General features: G+C 51.3%; 2 protein-coding genes across 7 annotated transcripts in view; both read left to right on the forward strand.

The window, feature by feature from the left end:
* The window catches only part of CAPN5 (calpain 5), a 61,473-nt gene extending 56,129 nt beyond the window's left edge, over positions 1-5,344 (forward strand). The window contains exons 12-13 of the mRNA XM_075415823.1: positions 1,637-1,773; positions 2,112-5,344. Coding sequence (XP_075271938.1) covers positions 1,637-1,773; positions 2,112-2,294 — 320 coding nt within the window. The 3' untranslated portion in view covers positions 2,295-5,344. The remainder of the gene's footprint in view (positions 1-1,636; positions 1,774-2,111) is intronic.
* Positions 5,345-9,417: 4,073 nt separating this feature from the next.
* The window catches only part of MYO7A (myosin VIIA), a 117,643-nt gene continuing 107,601 nt past the window's right edge, over positions 9,418-19,459 (forward strand). For all 6 annotated transcript variants that reach the window (XM_075415844.1, XM_075415869.1, XM_075415862.1 and 3 more), the window contains exon 1: positions 9,418-9,531. The gene's annotated coding sequence lies outside the window, so the exon portion shown is untranslated. The remainder of the gene's footprint in view (positions 9,532-19,459) is intronic.

Genomic DNA, 19,459 nt, shown 5'->3' on the forward strand with positions numbered 1-19,459 from the left:
CTGCTCTGGAAATAGTAATTTACAGATAGGAATTTGGCTTCATCTGATGGAATATGAGGATTGAACGGGAAATCCCAAAAGATAAGGCTAGTTTGGAAAAACAGCTGTGAAATCCAGCAGCTGTGTCTCACCAGGGGATCCAAGTCCTTGCAAACAGAAAGCTATCGAGGAGGTGGTCTGGCAGTCAAAGATGTGGTTCTTAAATCCCTGGCCCTCAGAAGGGGGTGGTTTGTTCCTCCTCATTTCCACATTTCCCTTGGACAAGATAACTCATCCACCTGGTGTGTGTTTCCATTGTAGCCTCTAAAGCTCATGGTGAGAAAATACATTCTGGCAGTTAAGTTTCCATAGCAATAGCTCATTCTCTACTGAAATTCCCAAAACGAGCACTTGTTTTGTAAGGGGAAAATGTTCGCTAATGAGCGACTCTTTCCCTCTCCTGGAAGCTCAGGTACCGTCCAGCTGTCAGCTGGTAGTCTCTGAACTTGGTAACTTTACTCTCCCATCTTTGTGGCCTGCTAGTTCCCTATGACTCTCTTGTTCCAGCTGGGATATTGTGACAACTTTCCTTTCCCACGGACGTGTTACCGCTTCATGAACCTCTCCTCTGGCTTTCCACTTACCTGTTTTGTCTGCTTTCTTCTCCTCCAGTTCCCACTCATTTCCCCTGGTTGCCCCCCCAACACCCAATCATTCTCTTCCCCATGTCTCTCACTGCCACCAATAATCCATCAACATTTTTGATCTTCTCCCTGAATGCTTGCCCTAAGAACCATCTTCACCTTTTTAAAAGCCATTTAAATGTATTTCCATCCCAAGGCTCCTCCTTCATTGGTTGCTCACCAAACCTTCCCAGTGCCCAAGTGGTTGCATTTTTGGATCTCGTAAGTTAGCACATTTTGGCACTTAATTTTGGCTCAGCATTATGCCATGTCTCATCACCTTGACCACCCAGCATTTTTCTTACCCCAGCATTAGTCGTTATACTGACGGCCCCTGCAGTACTTGAGTCTCCCTCAGGCTGGAAGGACTTTAAGATGTGCCAATGATTTGTGCATAGAGGTGAAAAGCACAGCCCCTGCTGATGTAGCTAGTTCTCACCTTAAGGTGAAACCAAGGGTAGCCTGGTTGGGAAGTGTAGGAGCTGCGTTGGAAGCAAGTGGGGTTTGGCAGCTTGAAGGCTCTTGCTGTTCCTCTTGGTTTCCTCATGAGAAACAAGCTCTGTGAGCCCAGTTCTCTTCTCCATGGCTATATTTCTGCCTGCCTTCAGCAGAGCAAATCCTGAAAGGGAGAGGTGAGCCGGTCAGTGTCTTCCATGAAAGATTTATCCCATAGGCCAGGAGGATTTTGAGTGGTAAAGGAATGTTGACGTAGAATATGTGGTGAAGGAAGACGTGGCCATTTCATAGCAGTCCATCACCACCTACCACCCAAGGACAATGTCACCTAACAGGAGTAAGCCTGAGCCCATCAGATGAGATTCATGGGCAGCATCTGGGGTATGGTGAACTGTTTGACAGATATCCATCTCCTCTGGTGGGGTATAGAGGAAAACTGCTGCATGACACCCCTGGAAGAGGGTTCTGAGGAACTGCAGAAGCTACAGCAAAGCAAAAATTCACTTTTCTCTCCCCAGGAGCTGACCCTTATGTGATCATAAGGTGCGAAGGGCAAAAGGTTCGCTCTCCGGTGAAGAAGAATACGCTGTCTCCAGAATTTGACGTAAAAGGTCTCTTCTACCGCAAGAAGCCAGGACAACCCATCATTGTTCAGGTACCCAGCCAACAAGCAGTGAGCCAAGGGATGGAGACCCTCTCTCACTTGGACCCCCCCACCTGCCCTCTCCTTACACTGTCCACGGCAAGTTTGTTCCCCAAAGCTGAACATCATCAGTTTATGCAGCTCAATCTCTCACTACTGCAGCTGAGCCGTGACATCTGGTGAATACATGTCCTTGACCCCTCTCAGTTACAGGGTGAACCCCACACACCTTGGCCACCTCCATGGCTCCAGCTCAGAGCAGGTCCCCAATAACCCCTTCTTCTCATCGGTGCATGAATGTTGGCTGCATCCCTCGAGGAGCTGGCCTCATTTCTGTTTTTTTTCCCCAGATCTGGAACCACAACTTAATAAGTGACGAGTTCTTGGGCCAAGTGGCGCTCACGGGAGATCCCAGCGACCAGCAGTCAGTGCACACACTGCACCTCCAGGACAAGGGGAACAGGAGATCAAATGATCTCTCTGGAACCATTGCTGTGAGGCTGCTCAGCAGCAACATCCTCACCAATGTCTAAGTACTCAAGGACTCTTCTTCTGGTGCCACATATGTGTATATATACATGCACACATACATACATATATATATATACACACACACAGAGCCTACCTACCGTCTGCAAAGTGTACATGAACTATGCATGCATTCCACTCAAAGGAGCCAGTCTTGTGTTTTCAATGTTAAAAAATGGTGCCTTTTCGGGGAACCGCAACGATCCTTCTGCTGGCGTCCTCTGCAGCCCCCGCCGTGTGCCCCGCGGGATCGCTGCAGGCACACTGTGTGTCGTGACAGCTGGAGCGCGATGCCCTGATGCTGTTTGTTTACACGGGCTGGTACAGATGTGCCACCATGCACAGGTGTGGCCACCGCGGTCCCACCAGCCGCTTCAGTGCAGCTTCGATGTGTCTGCTTGGTTCTAGAGTAGTGTGCATGGAGCCATCTCCTGCGCAACTGCCATTTGATCACTTCTCTGTGGAGGCACCTAAGCGAAGGAGAAGTGGAAAAATAGTTTGGGACTTTCTGGATGTTTTCTGGGTGTGGGTTTGTGTACTGCAACTGGAAGGAAAACGCACCAAGGCAATCCCAAATCCAAGCAAGACTAAAGGCTCCATCATTCTAGGGACAAGCTGTCTCCTCCCAAGTCTTGTTCAACCCCGTGCAACTCTGAAGGATACAAAGACGCCAACAACCATGGTGGGACACCTGTTCTCTGGGGTCAAGTTTTTGAATCAGTTTGGACTCAGCTCCTGCGTGTGCCTCTCGAACTGCCATGGTGCCTGCTGTCTCCATGTCTTCGTGCAGTCCCCATCCCAAGAGCTCACCCATGTAGCTGGGGTATGTTGTCTGCTAGGGCTGTTCAGGATTAGGAGGAGATCGGTTCCTCTGAAGGCCAAAGCATCAGGTCCAAGGGATGGGGAGCTTTGCTCCGTGGGTTCCATCTTTGCTCCTGCATACAGTGTATCATTTCTCAGTGCCTCACTTTCCCAAATTCTTTTAAAAAATAGTGGGATTTTAGCTTCTACTAGAGGAGAGAAGAGGAGCACTGCTCCCAGTGCAGCCTGAAACGGCTGGGAAGATTTAATTCATACCAGTGTCCATATCTCACCTTTCATTTCCAGTCTCCTGGCCTGGAGGATGAGTTGCATCGTGCTAGTCGGGCAAGCACAACCCAACTGCATCCTCGGGGCCATGTCTAGGGCCATGCTCTGCTCCTGTTTGCCATGAAGCCTGGGTTTGTTTTCCTTATTCCACTGGGTGGCAGAATCCAGCTTCTTAGAAACCGTCCCAGATAAGCCAAACAACAAACCCTTGTCTGACCTTTCAGCAGCTGATCGTGGCAGGTTTCAAAGCATTTTTTTTTTCTCCTGTTGTTTAGATTGGGTGTTTTTACTCATGTGCCTTTAAAAAGGGTGAGAGTTAAGGAATTTTTCTGACAGATTTTCTAACAAGCAAATCTTTCGCAGTCATCTGCATGCAAGTGGAAATGAACACATGTGATATAATTTTGGTAAATTTTGGCCTGAGCAGAGTCTTCTGCCTGCGAGGACAAGTGAACAGGAAGGCCTTCTTTTGCCATAGCAAGCAGAGTTTCTGTTTGCCCTACTAGACACCCACGTTTGTGCTGTAAGTCTGTAATTTTTTTTAAAGTCCCTAAAGATCTGCGAAGTCTGTAAAGTGATAAGAGGTTCCCCAAAGTCACACTACCTGCCAGCTCAGTTCTTGGTGCATCCAGAAGCAGAGAGTACAACTTCATCGGTTTTTGCAGGCTGTTTTTCCCCTTTCCTCATCTTCAGAGTTTACCTCCATGGTTACAAATTGGTTTTTTGACCAAACTGCTCATTGTCTTAGGTCTTTTTTTCCAGAGCTTAGAGGCAAGCAGTGGCCTACAGGATGCTCTTTCAAGCATTCCTGGCTTGCACTGGGCACCCTCCAACTCCTGGTGCCACCACTGGCAGCTGGGTTAGTTTGGCAGCTTGTGAAATTGCCTCAAATGCCCCTAGTTTGGTAAAGTGACATTTTCACCCCAAGGTCAAAGCAAATCCTTTAATTTGGGCAGTCCGATTCAGAAATACTTTGGTTTTATTCTGATTTTGTTCATGGGACTCAGCACTGAAAATAAATGGACGTAGCATTGTGGGGCTAGAAGGCATGACTTAGGTCTTAGGAGATCTCACCGGCTCATGTTCAGAGTAGTATGTGAGAGGGATGGTGAAGCCCAAAGATACCTCAGCTGGCAGGGAGCAAAGCTGTTTAGCTAAGGGACAACATCACAGGAGCTTCACAGGAGCTTTGCACCATCATCATCAGATGGGCTTAGCCCACCTGCCTGCATTAGCCTTGTTGTCTTAGGAAATCAGGCTTCAACAAACGAGAGCTGTTTGGCCAGGGGTGCCCTGACACATGCCAAACTGCACCATGATGCCCAGGGAACGGCGCTGAAGCTTGCCGAGGAGTAGCGGTGCCTGGTACCCGTGGGCAGCCTCTTCCCTTCCTACTTGAGAGAATCAAGCCATAATGAGAGGAAAGGCAGCTTTTTAATAGCTGCTTCTTCTTAAAAAAAAAAAAAAGATCCTACTATATCAGGACCAAAATGTCTTAATATCAGTAATATTTGTCCTTTTATTTTTTAAAAACCTTTAAAAAGTTAGAGCCTTTTTCCCCCTACATTTCCAATGAAATAACAAAAATTACCTTTGTTGCTCTTTTTTTCCAGTCTCGTTTGTAGAGCGGATGGGGGAGGGCAGTTGTTGAATGCCATTCCTAGTATTGATGCCTTTTCTCTTTGAATGAAGTAAACAGAAATATTCAGGGTATTTGAGGGGAGAGCAAGTAAGTCTGATTGATAAGCACTTTCCAGTCCCCTCCAGGTCCTGTAGGACGTGTCTCTGATTTATTTTCCATTTCTTTTGTTAATCATTTCAATGGTTGCAAGTAGCCTGCCATTACACTCTGTGAAATTGATTTCTTTTTGGGTGTTAAAGCAGGCTATGACTTGTCCTCATCTCCAAAAGCACTGATGTGTCACGCTGCACAAAATCAGAGAGTGGTCCATACAGAAAGCCAACGTTGTACAGCTGTAAACCTCCTATAAATAAATTGTGTATATTTTATTCAGACTCCCTGCCTTTACGCTGCTGTGTTCTTCCAGAATGCTTCTGATGGGCACAAGGTGGCTCTGCAGAGCCTTTTTCATTCGCTTGATTCACCGAACTCCATTCAAATTTATTTTCTCTGTGGACTTTGAGACTGAGGCAGGGCCATCTGCATGAAGGTTTCACACAAGGTTACACTCACGTTCACTGGGAAAAGCCACAGAGGAGAAGGGTAACCTGCTCCGACTGTAAAACCTTTGCATCCTATGCCTCAGAGTCACCACAAAGCAGGGAGCTTGGTTTTTTGAGCCTCACCTGATTCAGAAAAAGCTCTGCAGGTGGATGTGATTTTCGAATGGCTTTCCCACAAAGAACAAACCTGCAGATGGCACGCTGGGAGCATGTGAAAAGCGAAAAGCCTGTCCCTGCCCATGGGAGTCTCCAGCCTTGCTGCTGTAACACACAGCCCCCAAAGCGCTGGCACTGGGATCTTGTGCCCACCTCAGATTCCAGCCCCCAGCTCCACCACCTGCCTGGGCTCGAGGTCTTGGTAGCGTGGAGGACCTGTCCCCAAGAGCCTGGAGCAGGCATCTGAAAAGAACCTTCTTACTGTGGAATGGTGGCACCCACTCAGGTCTTCCTGGTCCTGGGATCATCCCCTGGGACAAACTGCGACACCAAACCCTAGACAGAGAAAGGAGCAACCTCCTCCTCTGCCTCCACCACTGAAACAGCTTGCAAGGACCATCCTTTAGGGGAGAGCCTCACAAATCCCAATGCTATCGTAGAGGAAGTCCTGAGCAGTAGACATAGCTGAGCACCTATGGGGCTGTGATGGTTGTTGCTGGATGTAGCACAAGATCGCTGGTGTAGACCATGTGGCGTCACTGAGTCCTGCTTTGTGCACATTCAAAATAAGGTCTGTGCAAGCCTGGATGAGCCACAAATCCCAAGCAACTAACAATAGGATAAGAGGAAATGGCCTCAAGTTGCAGCAGGGGAGGCTTACAGTGGATATTAGGAAAAATTTCTTTACTGAAAGAGTGCTCAGACATTGGAACAAGCTGCCCAGGGAAGTGGTGGAGTCCCCATCCCTGGAAGGGTTCAAAAAATGTGTAGATGTGGCACTGCGGGATATGATTTAGTAGGCATGGTGGGGTTGGGTGGATGGTTGGACTCGATGATCTTAGAGGTCTTTTCCAACCTTAATGATCCTATGTTTCTATGAAATCATTCTGCAGACATGGGGTGTCATGCTTCCCCAGCAGCATCAACATCCTGGTTTCTCTGGCACCAGGGCAGTAGGCTTGAAAGTGGAGGCTGCTTTGCAACCCTACCTATCTCTGTGCTGGTGGTGCACACCACCACGTGGGCTGGCAACATGGCCAGGGACACTGGAATTGGTGTGGGACCCCACTGTGGAGATGTGGGGAGCCTGTGCACTTTCAGAGACCAGCAGCAGGTAGTAGAGCAGTGCCCACCTCCAGGCAGGGTCCAGCCCAGGCTCCCAGAAGGTCCTGCAGCATCTCCTCATCCCTCCAGTGCTGCCATCTGCCAGGGGTTTCTGCTCATTAACGTTAAACTAACTAAACTGACACTTTAGAGTCTCCTTTTTGACCTGCAAGAACATCTTCATGGAGGGACAGACACTCTGCCACGAGGCTGGAATATTTCTCCTCAGTGTTGGGTACCCTACAGCCTGTAGCTTTCCACCCTAACACCTGTATACATTTCCCCGCTATGGATGTGAACCTCCTGCTGCTCGGAAGGACCAGGGATTACTATCAAGGAGGGCGACAGAGGTAGCAGGGCTTTCAGCAAGGTAATGAGCTCATTGCCTGTCCCTTGGAGCTGCTCAGGTGCTACCACATCTCACAGGTATTAAATACCGAAGGGTTAGCCTGTTACCCACAACCATGACAGTCTGCTGAGCAGGAGTCATCCGAAGGCTCTTCACTCTCTTCAGATCCCACCTCCAAACCCAGCCACACAGGTAGAGGAGCACGTCCAGCCCCATGTCTAATGCACCCACTTAACTGGGTGCATTAAGAAGAGTGTGGCCAGCAGGTCCAGGGAGGTTCTCCTCCACCTCTACACTGCCCTAGTGAGGCTCCATCTGCAGTGCTGTGTCCAGTGCTGGGCTCCCCAGTTCAAGAAAGATGAGGAGCTACTGGAGAGAGTCCAGCGGAGGGCTACAAGGATGCTGAGGTGACTGGAGCATCTCTCCTACGAGGAAAGGCTGAGGGAGCTGGGCTTGTGTAGCCTGAAGAAGAGAAGGCTGAGTGGGGATCTTAGAAATGCCTACAAATATCTGAAGGGTGGGTGTCAGGAGGATGGGGCCAGACCCTTCTCAGTGGTGCCCAGCGACAGGACAAGGGGCAATGGACACAAAATGAAGCCGAGGAAGTTTCGTCTGAACACGAGGAAGAACTTCTTCACTTTGAGGGTGATGGAGCCCTGGAACAGGTTGCCCAGAGGGGTTGTGGATTCTCCTTCTCTGGAGATATTCAAGACCCACCTGGACGTGGTGCTGTGCAGCCTACCGTAGATGACCCTGCTTTGGTAGGGGGGTTGGACTAGGAGATCCCCAGAAGTCCCTTCCAACCCCTGCCATGCTGGGATTCTGTGATTCTGTGTCCCTGGCAGAGCCACCCTCGCTGCCTTCCCACACACCCATGGGACCTGCTGGGCGCAAGAGAAGGCTGCCTGAGGCTGGACATTTTCCAGGCATGTCAGATGGGGTCCGGAGCACAGCAAATCCTGGGCATGCTGGTTTCTGCCCTCCCATCCACACAAACCACATTGGCACAACGAGCAGGGCTCGAGTGAAACCGGGCATGGCCCCAGGGGGTCATAAATCATCTCACTTGAGCTCTAAAGTCAGCGGAGTCTGTCCATAGCTGGTTCCCATGAGAGGGCTTGGGCAGCAGCAGAGAGTATCTAAGGGCTACGGAAGGGACAGGGTGGCTGTGATGTGACTTCACCCACATTTTGAGCAGAGTTCCTGCTGTGGCTTTGGAGGAAGGAGCCTCCCTCTTATTGCTCCTTAATTCTGCAGTATCACCAAAAAAATTGAGCCATCCTGGTCCCCAGGGAGGGTCCAAGCCCCCTTGTTCCAGAATAGAGCTTAGAATCACCTGGTGTGTTAATGCTGAAAAAAAAAAGGTGTGTTTTGTGCCGTTCACTAGCTAAAATGCTGTGCTTTGTACCAAAGTAAGAAACCTTGGTGATGTTTCATAGCACAGTTAAAAGCCAACCCCACCTTTCTCAGCGGGAAGGAGAAAAGACGCCAGCCCAGATTGGGGCAGGGAGTCACCAGGTCAGAGTTAAGCTTCTGGTCGAAATCTCAGCTCTGAGTTTCCCGGTCCTCAAGAGTCTTTTTTCTCCCAGTTTCCACATTTACCAGCGCAGGCTGGTACAGTGACACCAGAACGCCTGTCAGCTGCTGGCCCCATCTCCTCGGGACCTCAGTGTGGTCCCTTGCACATCCCTGACACCTCTTTGCATGGGGCAGGGAGGATCATCCCCCCTCCCCCCCCGCCATCCCTTCGCTCGAGAAACCATCGGGGTTTTGCACAAGGAGGACTGAAAAACGCGGCTTAACTCGAGACGGGGCTCTGCGTGGGTACCACGGCGCAGGGATGCAGGAGGGCGCGCCTTTGGGGTGCGGGGATGCAGGAGGGCGCATCTTTGGGGTGCGGGGATGCAGGAGGGCGCATCTTTGGGGCACGGGGATGCAGGAGGGCGCGCCTTTGGGGTGCGGGGATGCAGGAGGGCGCATCTTTGGGGCACGGGGATGCAGGAGGGCGCGCCTTTGGGGTGCGGGGATGCAGGAGGGCGCATCTTTGGGGTGCGGGGATGCAGGAGGGCGCATCTTTGGGGTGCGGGGATGCTTTGGGGAGCGCGGCTCTCGCGGTTCCCCCCCCCTCCCCCGGGCTGGAGGACTCTCGCACACCCACTCGCACACCCACACCCACTCACACCCGCGGGGGGGGGACTGGGCTGGCTGTATCCCGACTCCTCCTCCGCTAAGAGGCTCAGCGGCGGGCAGGGCAGGCGCTGCCCGTCCTCGGTGCCGGAGGTAGCGAGCTCCTCGCCGGGCACCGGCGACCCTTCCCCGGCCCCTTCCCCCGGCCCCGGGCCCGGCCATGCCCCGCTGAGGTGAGGAGGAGCGGGAGGGCTGCCCGCACCCGGGGTCGGGGGGCTGAGGGGGGGACTGGGCTGAGGGCTGGGGATGCTGCCGGTGGGGTGCGGTGGGGCTGCGATGGGGTGGGATGGACCGAGGGTACCCCCGCCGGGTCTCTAGAGCCCGCATCGAACCAGGGGAAGGGGCTGGGCTCGGTGGGAAGGGAGGGGATGGTGGGGGGGGAGACGACGCGACCACAGCCAGAAATGCCCAGCTCGGCTCCTGCAGCACGGATTAGTGCCTCGGTAATTTCTAGCTGCTGCTTAATTTAGCTTGGGTCACCCAGCAGTGAGCTGGGGGGCTGGGGGGGGGGTCATCTCCCTCCTGCGCTGCGCTGTGCAGGACCCCCAACCCCACCCTCCAAGCCCCTCTCCCTCTGCAGCCTTTTCATATTCTGGGATGTGTCTGGAGGTGCTTTGGGATGGGGAGAGGCTGATGGGGATGTGCCCGCTGCACGGACCAGCTGGCGGTGGCACAAGACCCCAGGTGCCCCCCCCCGGGACCCCCCCTCACCCTCTCCCTGCTCTGACCCAGCTCCAAACACACGGCCCAGGCGGTTGGAGCACAACCTGCTCTGAGTGCTGCTCTTCAGAGAGCGGCAGGAGTTTCCCCAGGGTTGCAGCATGGGGTGGCTTGTGTCCAGGCTGTGTTTCGACAGTGTGTCCCCCAGGACATGCTGGTGCTGGTAAGCAGTGCACAGGAGCTTCCCGGGATGTTTAGGACCATCTCTGGGCAGAGACTGAGACCCAGTATGGGACAGGCGGTTCCCACAAAGCAGTCCACGTTTTACTGCCTGCTTTGGGAGTACAGTGTTATGTGCATGGGCTGTGCTGGACCAGCTGAGCACTGCACCAGAGAACACTCCCAGGCTTTCCTAGGATAGTTACATTCATGATATCCTAAGGAAGGTGGAACTGACATCTCTTGGCGTCTCTGAGAAGAGTAGGGTGTATAGTGGAGGACCTGTCTTGCAGGCAAGATGGAGGGAGAGTTTGATAGGACAAGAGGAAATGGCCTCAAGTTGTGTCAGGGGAGGTTTACAGTGGATATTAGGAAAAATTTCGTACTGAAAGAGTGGTCAGGCATTGGACCAGGCTGCCCGGGGCAGTGGTGGAGTCCCCATCCCTGGAGGTGTTCTAAAAATGTGTAGGTATGGCACTTCGGGACATGGTTTAGCAGGCATGGTGGTGTTGGGTTGAGGGTTGGACTTGACAAACTTAGAGGTGTTTTCCAACCTTAATGACTCTATGATTCTATGATTTTATGAAGGGCAGCAGGCCAATGGATCTAAGGTTGCCTGGTTGCCCCTGGCTGCTAAACCACCCTGCAGAAGGACCTGGCAGGAGCTGGAGGTGGTCTGCTCACAGTCCCAGGCTGTTGTGTTTATATGAGAGTGCTTCCCTCCGTAGTCTGGGCAAAAAGGTCTCCAAGAATCAACTCCATGGGGTTAAACTATGCTTTGCATCAAGATGTCGAGGACATGGCTTGTGTTGCAAGCTGACTCCTCTATCCTCCTTCTCCACTGTACAATGCTACGGGTCTTATCTCTCTTCCCATGAGGTGAGGGACCACAAGGTCCCAGCAGTAGCAGTGTGAAGGTATGGGATGGTTCTGCAGCTTTGGACTGAGCTTTATCAAAACTTCAGTCAAAACCTGCATCCCTCTGAGACCCTGTGCAAGTCTCATCCCTGCCCTGTGTGTAAACTGTCACAGGGACAGCAGAAGAGGGACAAACAAGGGCAAAGCCAGGACGGCACTTCCATTGATTGATGCTCAAATTGTTTTCGCTCATGGCTTTGCAATCTCTGAGCTCTGCCGATCTCCAGATACATTTGTCTAAGTAGTGTTTAATGTTTAAGTCATGGTGATGGACCAGCAACAAGCTGTTTGTCTTTTCTACCTCATTGAAAGCTTTGCGCTTCCCTAAAGCCAACAGGTAGGGCCAAAGTCTCTTCTTGGGCTTTTTGGGGTTAGAGTGGAGTAACTTCATGAAGTTACAGTATCTCCCCACTGACACCAACATTTATGAGATCTGAACCAGGCCCAGGGATGAACCCTTGTTCCAAGGTAATTTTATTTCTGACTCGTTTCCCCTGCTCAGAGCAGTTGATTCACCTTGCTCACTGTTAAGTTCCCACGGACCGGGCGCTGCTGCACAGCGTTTCTGTCTTGCGCTTGCTAACTTGTGACTTCGCAATCCGTGGGTTGCCATGGAAAGGATTATGTTGTGATTAATGAAGGCATTGTCAGCTCGTAGGGTTTGTTTTCAAAGCCTTTCCTGGAGCTGCAGAGAACGGCTTCCAAGCCTGGCAGAAAGAGGCTGGAGGGAGCGAGAGGTGGCTTCAGGCACTCCCAGTCCCAGACGTGTTTTTGGTTATCAGCACCAACACTGTACTGTCAGGTAGCAGTTGTTGCCTCTATTTGCTACCAGATCAGCTCTGCTGGTCCCTTTTGAGGAAAAACGGGGGCTTTTATTGTTCACTTGGGGCAGAGCCAGAGTTTTCTTCCTCCTGAAGCGGAGTGGGACGAGTGTCACTGTACCAAGGGCCTGGCAGGATGTGGAGACATCGTGTCAGAGAGCTTCGCACTGCAAAACGTTCCTCTCTGCTAGGCAACGTGCAAGGAGAACCTGATACAGGATGAGCCGCTGTGTTTGTGACAGTCTGGTCCCCCAGCTGAGCTGCTAGGAAGAGCCAGAAGGCTTCTCAGGACAGGAATGCCCCAGCAGTGCCCGTGCTTAGGCTGTCCATCCATCCCCAGGTAGCATCCCTAAACCCCACTGTGAGGTGCACGGAGCCCCTGCTCTGCTAGGCTCTTGCAGTCAGGATACTGGGAGACAGCGAAGCGCAGTTGTTCCCCCTTCGCAAGGGGAATGCAATGTTCAGCAATCCAATGAAAAACAGGCATCTGGAGTAGATTGAGTGGCAAATAAATATGCAGAAGTTGAAAATCCAAAGCCAAAAATCTCTGGGGAGCCCTTAATTTCTTGGCATTGCTGGCTGAGCACGCCCCAGACCTGCCCAGCCTGAGCAGCTAGGTACCAGCTCCCACCTCAGCCCAGCTGATCCCATTGGCAGTCTCGGAGCAGCTGCAGAAAAGCATGGATCTCATCATGGCCCTCGGTCCTAACAAGTCCCTTTTGCAGCATGTTGGTTCAGCTGCTGCCGTGCCCTTCCCTGCGTTTAACCTGGTGTGATAACCCAGTGTTTGCCCGGGCTGCAGATGACCTGCATACAGTTTCCACATACATGAAAGAAATTAAAACTTTTGCATTAGGTTGATTATAAACTTACAGACTGCCTTGGGTGGAGGTTTCCACTGTGGTTGTTGCTTCACAAGCAGCCTGGCCTCCAACTTTAAGATGTGTGGAGGAAGGAAGACTTGCAAGACGACATGCCTGAGGTCATGCTGAGTGCTGGGAGAACTGAGCCTCTGTGAATCCTGGTCTTGCCATAAGCATGAGTTGCTCTCTTTTCCTGTCTGACACGGGGTTGTACTGTGGGAGCTGTGCTGGGAGGGGTCTTCACCCCAGGAGACAAATCCACTCACTGCAGCTGTTCCTGACTTTGGAAGCAGTAAGATGAAGCTGGGATGGGCACAACATCAGGGTTGGCAAAGGAGGACAAATAGAAAATGGCAAATATCTACAGTGCCTGGATGAAGGCGGCTGTCAACAGCATGATATAAATGTAAAGAATTCTAGGAATATTATGGTTTAGTCTTGTAGTGCTTGCAGTTTGCAGCAGTGAAATACCTTCCACCTGAGAAGGTTTTGCAAAGGCTGAGCAGGACTGAACTGCCCAACACACTGAGGTGTAGGGGAAAAGTGCTCTGAGCCCAACCTGGGCTGTGCTAGACTTGGGACTAGGACCCATCTCTTGGGAGCAAGTCCTTGTGTGTTCCCCAGCATATCTGTCATTGTCCAGAGAGCACATTTCACTCCTCTGTTGAGTTATCTCATTTTGAATAAACCAAAACAAAAAAAGCAAAAGATATATCAGGAGGGGAATGAAGACTGAAACAGCACTGCACCGTTGGGAGAACCTGGTGTGCCTGTAACTGGAATACTGTGTGCCGTGCTGGTCCCTCCATCCCCAAAACAATGTAGGTCAGCTGGGGAGGATTCAGAGAAAGGAAGGCTGGTCAGAGCTCTGGAGCAGCTTCAATGTGAGGAAGGGTTTTGCCTTTTAGACAAAGACTCCAACCTAAAAAGAGATGGGAGGGCGACGTATTATAGATCCTGGTCATGCTTGCATGGTGAAGGCAAAAGGAGGATTTTTCTTGATTTCCCTTTGCAATATAAAAATTAGGGAGGAGTGAATTAAGCTAACAGGGAACAGGTTCAAAGCAAAGAAGAGTTCACACAACCTAGCATCTGTGGTACTCCTTACTGCAGGACCCTATAGATCCTGAAAGTATGGAAGGGTTAAAAAAGCACTCAAATTTGTTGATGAAAAGCCTCTCAAAAGTTGTAAAATATATATACTAAAGACAAAAGGTAGACTTCTTTGGCTCTAGAAGTTCTTGAGCTGCAATTTATTAGAGTCTGGGGGACTATTACAGAGTAGTGCCACTAAATCTTCACCCTGCTTTTGTACTGCTCCCTGGGCATCCTCTGTTGTCTACCATCAGGGAAATACAATAGATGGGGAGCCCACAAGCTGGATCCAGTATGGGCTTTTTCACGTAGAGCTCATCAGCTCATGCTTCCACTCACCAAGACTTGTTCATGCTCTGAGGTCCTCCTTGAAACAATTCTTCTGAGCCTTGTTGTACCCACCTGGACAAGGTCCTGTGCAGCCTGCTCCGGGTGACCCTGCTTCGACAGGGCGGTTGGAGTAGATGACCCGCAGAGGTCCCTTCCAACCTCTACCATTCTGTGATTCTGTGATTCTTAGTTGTCTTGGAGAAGGTAAGGTGTCAGCCTCATCTCTTTAGTAGCAGTGCCATGTATTGTGTGAGTCAACAGAAATAAAGCCTGTTCTCTTCCTTTTTAATTGAAAATATCTTGATGCCAGCAAATGCAGAGAGCAGTTTGGTGGGATTTTTCACAGGTTCTGGATCAGATCTCTTCTAGGTCATTAAGTAATTCCCGCAAAGATGGTGATCAGCAAGAACCCTGCTAGAAAGGCCAGGGTTTATGGGTGGTTTCCTGCGAATCCCAGAGCTGACCCATGCTGTTGTTAGCCTGAGGTTTGCTTTGCAAGTCAACCAGATGGTTTTCCATGTGCCCAGTGCATGTTGGTGTGAGGGGAGTTTGAATTCATGCCGATGAGAGAAGCTGAGAGAAGAAAAATCTTTGCCAGAGGCACTGAGTTCCCAGTCTGGGCAAAGGTCCCACTCAGCTTGTGTGGGACCAAAGAGCTTCACCATAACAGTGGGGCTGAAAGGGAAGGGGGGAGCACCCACAAACGAAAACACCTCCCATCATCAGAGATAGGGTCCCCTCATCTAGCTGAGGCTGTCAGGAGGACACGCAGACCTCCTTCAAGAGGACAGAGGGGTACAGCAAGTGCGTGTTGCAGTGAATTGGAAGGAGCCCTTCAATCCTAACTAGAGTGCATCAAACCTCTGCCTCCAGCACCCGAGCCTTTGGGCATTTTCCAGCATTAGTGGTGGTTGCCATTGCATTGTGCTGCCCCAACTATTTCTGTCCTGCTTCCTCTCATCCCTGAACTTTGCTGGATCAGTGCCATCAAGGCCAACAGATTTACCCTGGGCTGAGAGAAACTCCAGAAATCATACACATACACCAGGTTTGTCTCTCCTACGGCCTGCAGAAGGTTTCTATTTGGAGTTATAAAGGGGGTGGTTGTTTCACCTGTAACCTCTGTGCAAGGACCTTCCTCGAGCCCATTGAGAAGCTGCACACAGTGGGCTGTCAGAGTGAGCAAGACGATCCCTGTTTGCTCTTCAGCTCCTCTGCTCAGCTTCTTGCCTGTCTTTAATCCCAGTAGAACAGCAGAGCCAGGATAACCCAAACTTCTGTGGTCTGTCTTTGGAATGAAAGCCCAGGAAAAGGTCAGGCATAGCTGGCTTCATGCATATTTTTTGTGTGCTGGAGAGCTGCAAGAGCCCAGAGCAGTGTTTGGCACAGACATGAGAGAACATTGTATTGCTGAATGACTGAAAGTCTCCACGAGCTGTCAACGGTGTTACCGATACACCTCCCAGACATGCCCCATGCCAGGCTGGTGGTCCTACAGCATCCTTGAGACAAAAAAAGGATGGACAGAACTCTCCAACAGTCCTTTAGGGTTTCTTTTGGTTTCTGCTGGCTTTCAGGGCTGCTGACTATCTCTGCTGAGGCACAGCCCACCCACGGATCCAGATCCATAGCAGGAACTGTCAGACCCTTAATGGAATTCAGTAAAGTTGTACATGGAGACTTATAAACAATTAATGAGCAGGGCAGGCCAATCTGCTGTCATGCCGGGGAGGTCTCTCAGAGCAGGTACAATGCAAGGACACCATCCCTCACAGGTAGGAAATTGCTCCTCTCTAGCACAACACGGGAGAAGCTTTGCATGGTGATGCCACCAGTTTTTGTGGGTGATCGAGCAGGTCCTTGTCCCATGGGGAGAAGAGTTTCTGAGAGTGCAGCTGTGTTACTCCAGAAAAGCAATGAGATGTTGCTCTCTCCGCTACTAGATGTTATGCCTGCACCCAGAGCATCAGGGGGGAGACAAGAGAGCACCCAGCGATCTTGGCCAAATTGCTGGGAGAGCCATGTTAACTTGGGATGCCATGATGGGGCAAATCAGGACTGCTGTTCATTCAGGTTGATTGTACCAGTACAGATTAGGGCGGTGGGCAACAGAGGGTGAAAGTTCTTTGGGCAATCTTATTGCTCTTAGAAATAACACTCTGAATCTCCCCCAGTACCCTGTTACATCTGGGTTTTGTCCAGAGCAGACTGCTGTTTAGAGCAGCAAACCAGGTCCTGACCTCCCAGCACTGAGCTCAGCAGTCAGGGAAGATATTAAATAAAAAGGGCTCGAACAAAATTCAACCTTTTCAGGTGCAGCCGCGATGTTGAACTCAGCCCAGGGAGTGAGGCTTGTCTCCAGCGAACACCCATTTCTTACGCGTAGCTGAGAGCAAATCACAGATAGCAACAGCCACCCCTTTCCTTGGAGGAATATCTCAAAATACTGCACACAAGGGTGGGAACGGAGCAGCTTGTTAAAACTGGAATAGATTAAGTACCTGATTAAAGCTGGCTTGCTCGCCTAGTCTGATTTCCATAGGAAACAAGGCTTGTGTGGCCACACTGCCTGTCTCCTTAGATGTGTCACCTAATCACGGCAGTTTGTTGACCAAGTTCACTCCAAATTTGACAGAGCTGTAGCAAGGAAATGAAGTTCCTAGGCACTTCATAAAAATACGGAGGTGGGGGTGGGAGAAAACTAGCGCCCTGCAGCATGATGGCAACTTCCTTCGGATGCCAGAGAGCCCAGGTAGGGTGAGAAAGCTGTCCTGGATGCCCTACCCCAAGGCTTCTTGGGGGCAGTATGTCCTACTGACTGTCAAGAAAACTTGTTGTCTGGAGTTTCGTGGTTGTAAATGAGGCTTTTGTTAGCTCTGCTGCTCACAGAGGGGCGTCTGTCATTATTTCTGGTTCTGCTCTTCACCAGGTGGGAATGTGGCATGGAGCAAAGTCACTTTGCCACCTGGAGCCTCCAATTCTTTTGCCCATCCAGGCTGCTTGGGGATGCACTGACTTCTGCTGTGCAACACCTAACATATCATAGAATCATAGAATGATTTGGATTTGAAGAGACGTTAAAGATCATCTCGTTCCAAGCCCCCTGCCATGGGCAGAGACATCTTCCACCAGACCAGGTTGCTCAAAGCCCCATCCAACCTGGCCTTGAACACTGCCAAGGAGGGGGCAGCCAAAATTTATGTGAGCAATCTGTGCCGGTGTTTCAGCACCCTCACTGTAAAGAATTTCTTCCTTATGTCAAATCTAAACCTGTCCTCTTCTATGTCCTTTAGTCTAACTCTGCTTTGGCAAAGACCTGTAAGGGTGGCTTCAGCTCAGCCAGATGATGCCCTTGAGAGCACAGAGCATCCCATGTGTTAAAGCACACCTAGCAACACGGTACACCACAAAAGCGTGAAGAACAGTAGACGGAGCAGCCAGCAACTTCTGTGACTCAGTTTCCCCAGCTGCACATTTAGAGTAACATTTTGCATGTGCAGCCGATGAGTCAGGGAGTGTCTGTCCCCCTCTCGTCCAGGCGATTACAGGGTTGATGTCTCCCAGCGCTGCCTCACGCTGCCCTGAGGGATGAGATGGTGGTTGCACCAAAGGTACCCTGGAAGGGCAGAGCAGAGTCTCTACTTAGTTTATACAGTCATACAGTCCTTGTTCAGGCAGAACACCCTCTGGAGTCATCAGAGGTCTCAGCAGGATAAAACAGGGCTGGTATCTTCTGATTTGAACCCACTTAATCCTACTAGTGCCTGTATTTGGAAGCTGACCCCAGCCTCTCTGAAAGGCCGTCCTGAATTTCTCCAGGACCACGAGAGATAAGAGGATAGTGTTGGGGCAGGCGGAGGGAGGATTTCACCGAAAATCCCAGCAAAGGGGTTCCTGCTGAGAAAAAACCTCGCAGGATTATAACAGCTTTCAGAAGCCCTGCTCCAGCCAGCACTAACAGTGCTTGAAAGGAGAGAGAACGCACAGCCGCGGCCAGACCTTTAGGGACCAGCAAGGGCAGAGGGTGAGGCCGTTGCTTATTAGGACAATTTAAGGACAGAGAGGAGCAGGGGAGCTGCCTTTATTAAAGGCGTTTTGATCTGGAGTCATAGGCACGGACTTGGGCGTCTGCAAGAGGCACATCACACCTTCCTGATTCTCCTGTGTGACCCTGGGGAAAGTCACGTCCTCCTTCTGTGCCTCAGTTTCCCCCTGTGTGAAATAAGGATAGCATTGTCCCCTCCTCCATAAATAGGCTGGGATTTGTGAGGGAATGACACAGCATAAGAGCTTGCTGGAGTGATTACTGAAAGAGTGGCTGTGGTAAAGATGCTCTTTGATGAACTATTCTATAACAAAAAAAGTAGCAGTGGGTTAGTAAATGAGAGGGACGGGGTGCCATCCAGAGGGACCTGGACAAGCTGGAGAGGTGGGCCTGTGAGAACCTCATGAGGTTCAACAAGGCCAAGTGCAAGGTCCTGCACCTGGGTCAGAGCAACCCCCGGTACCAACACAGGCTGGGGGATGAAGGGATGGAGAGCAGCCCTGCTGAGAAGGACTTGGGGGTGCTGGGGGGTGGAAAGCTGGCCAGGACCTGGCAGTGTGCGCTGGCAGCCCAGAAGGCCAGCTGTGCCCTGGGCTGCATCCCCAGCAGTGTGGGCACGGGGCGAGGGAGGGGATTCTGCCCCTCTGCCCCGCTCTGCTGAGACCCCCCCGGGAGTCCTGCGTCCAGCTCTGGAGCCCTCAGCACAGGACAGAGCTGGAGCTGTGGGAGCGGGGCCAGAGGAGCCCCCAGCAATGATGCGAGGGCTGGAACCCCTCTGCTGGGAGGAAAGGCTGGGAGAGCTGGGGCTGGTCAGCCTGGGGCAGAGAAGGCTCCGGGCAGACCTTAGAGCAGCTGCCAGTGCCTGGAGGGGCTGCGAGAGAGCGGGAGAGGGGCTTCTGAAAAGTGCGTGGAGTGACAGGACAAGGGTTGATGGCTTCAAGCTGAAAGAGGACAGATTTAGATTTGATATAAGGACGAAATTCTTTGCTATGAGCGTGGTGAGGCACTGGCCCAGGTTGCCCAGAGAAGCTGTGGCTGCCCCCTCCCTGGCAGGGTTCAAGGCCAGGTTGGATGGAGCTCTGAGCACCCTGGTCTGGTGGAAGGTGTCCCTTCCCATGGCAGGGGGCTTGGAACGAGATGATCTTTAAGG

The sequence above is a fragment of the Opisthocomus hoazin genome, chromosome 1 (genome assembly GCF_030867145.1).
Source record: "Opisthocomus hoazin isolate bOpiHoa1 chromosome 1, bOpiHoa1.hap1, whole genome shotgun sequence".
NCBI lineage: Eukaryota > Metazoa > Chordata > Aves > Opisthocomiformes > Opisthocomidae > Opisthocomus > Opisthocomus hoazin.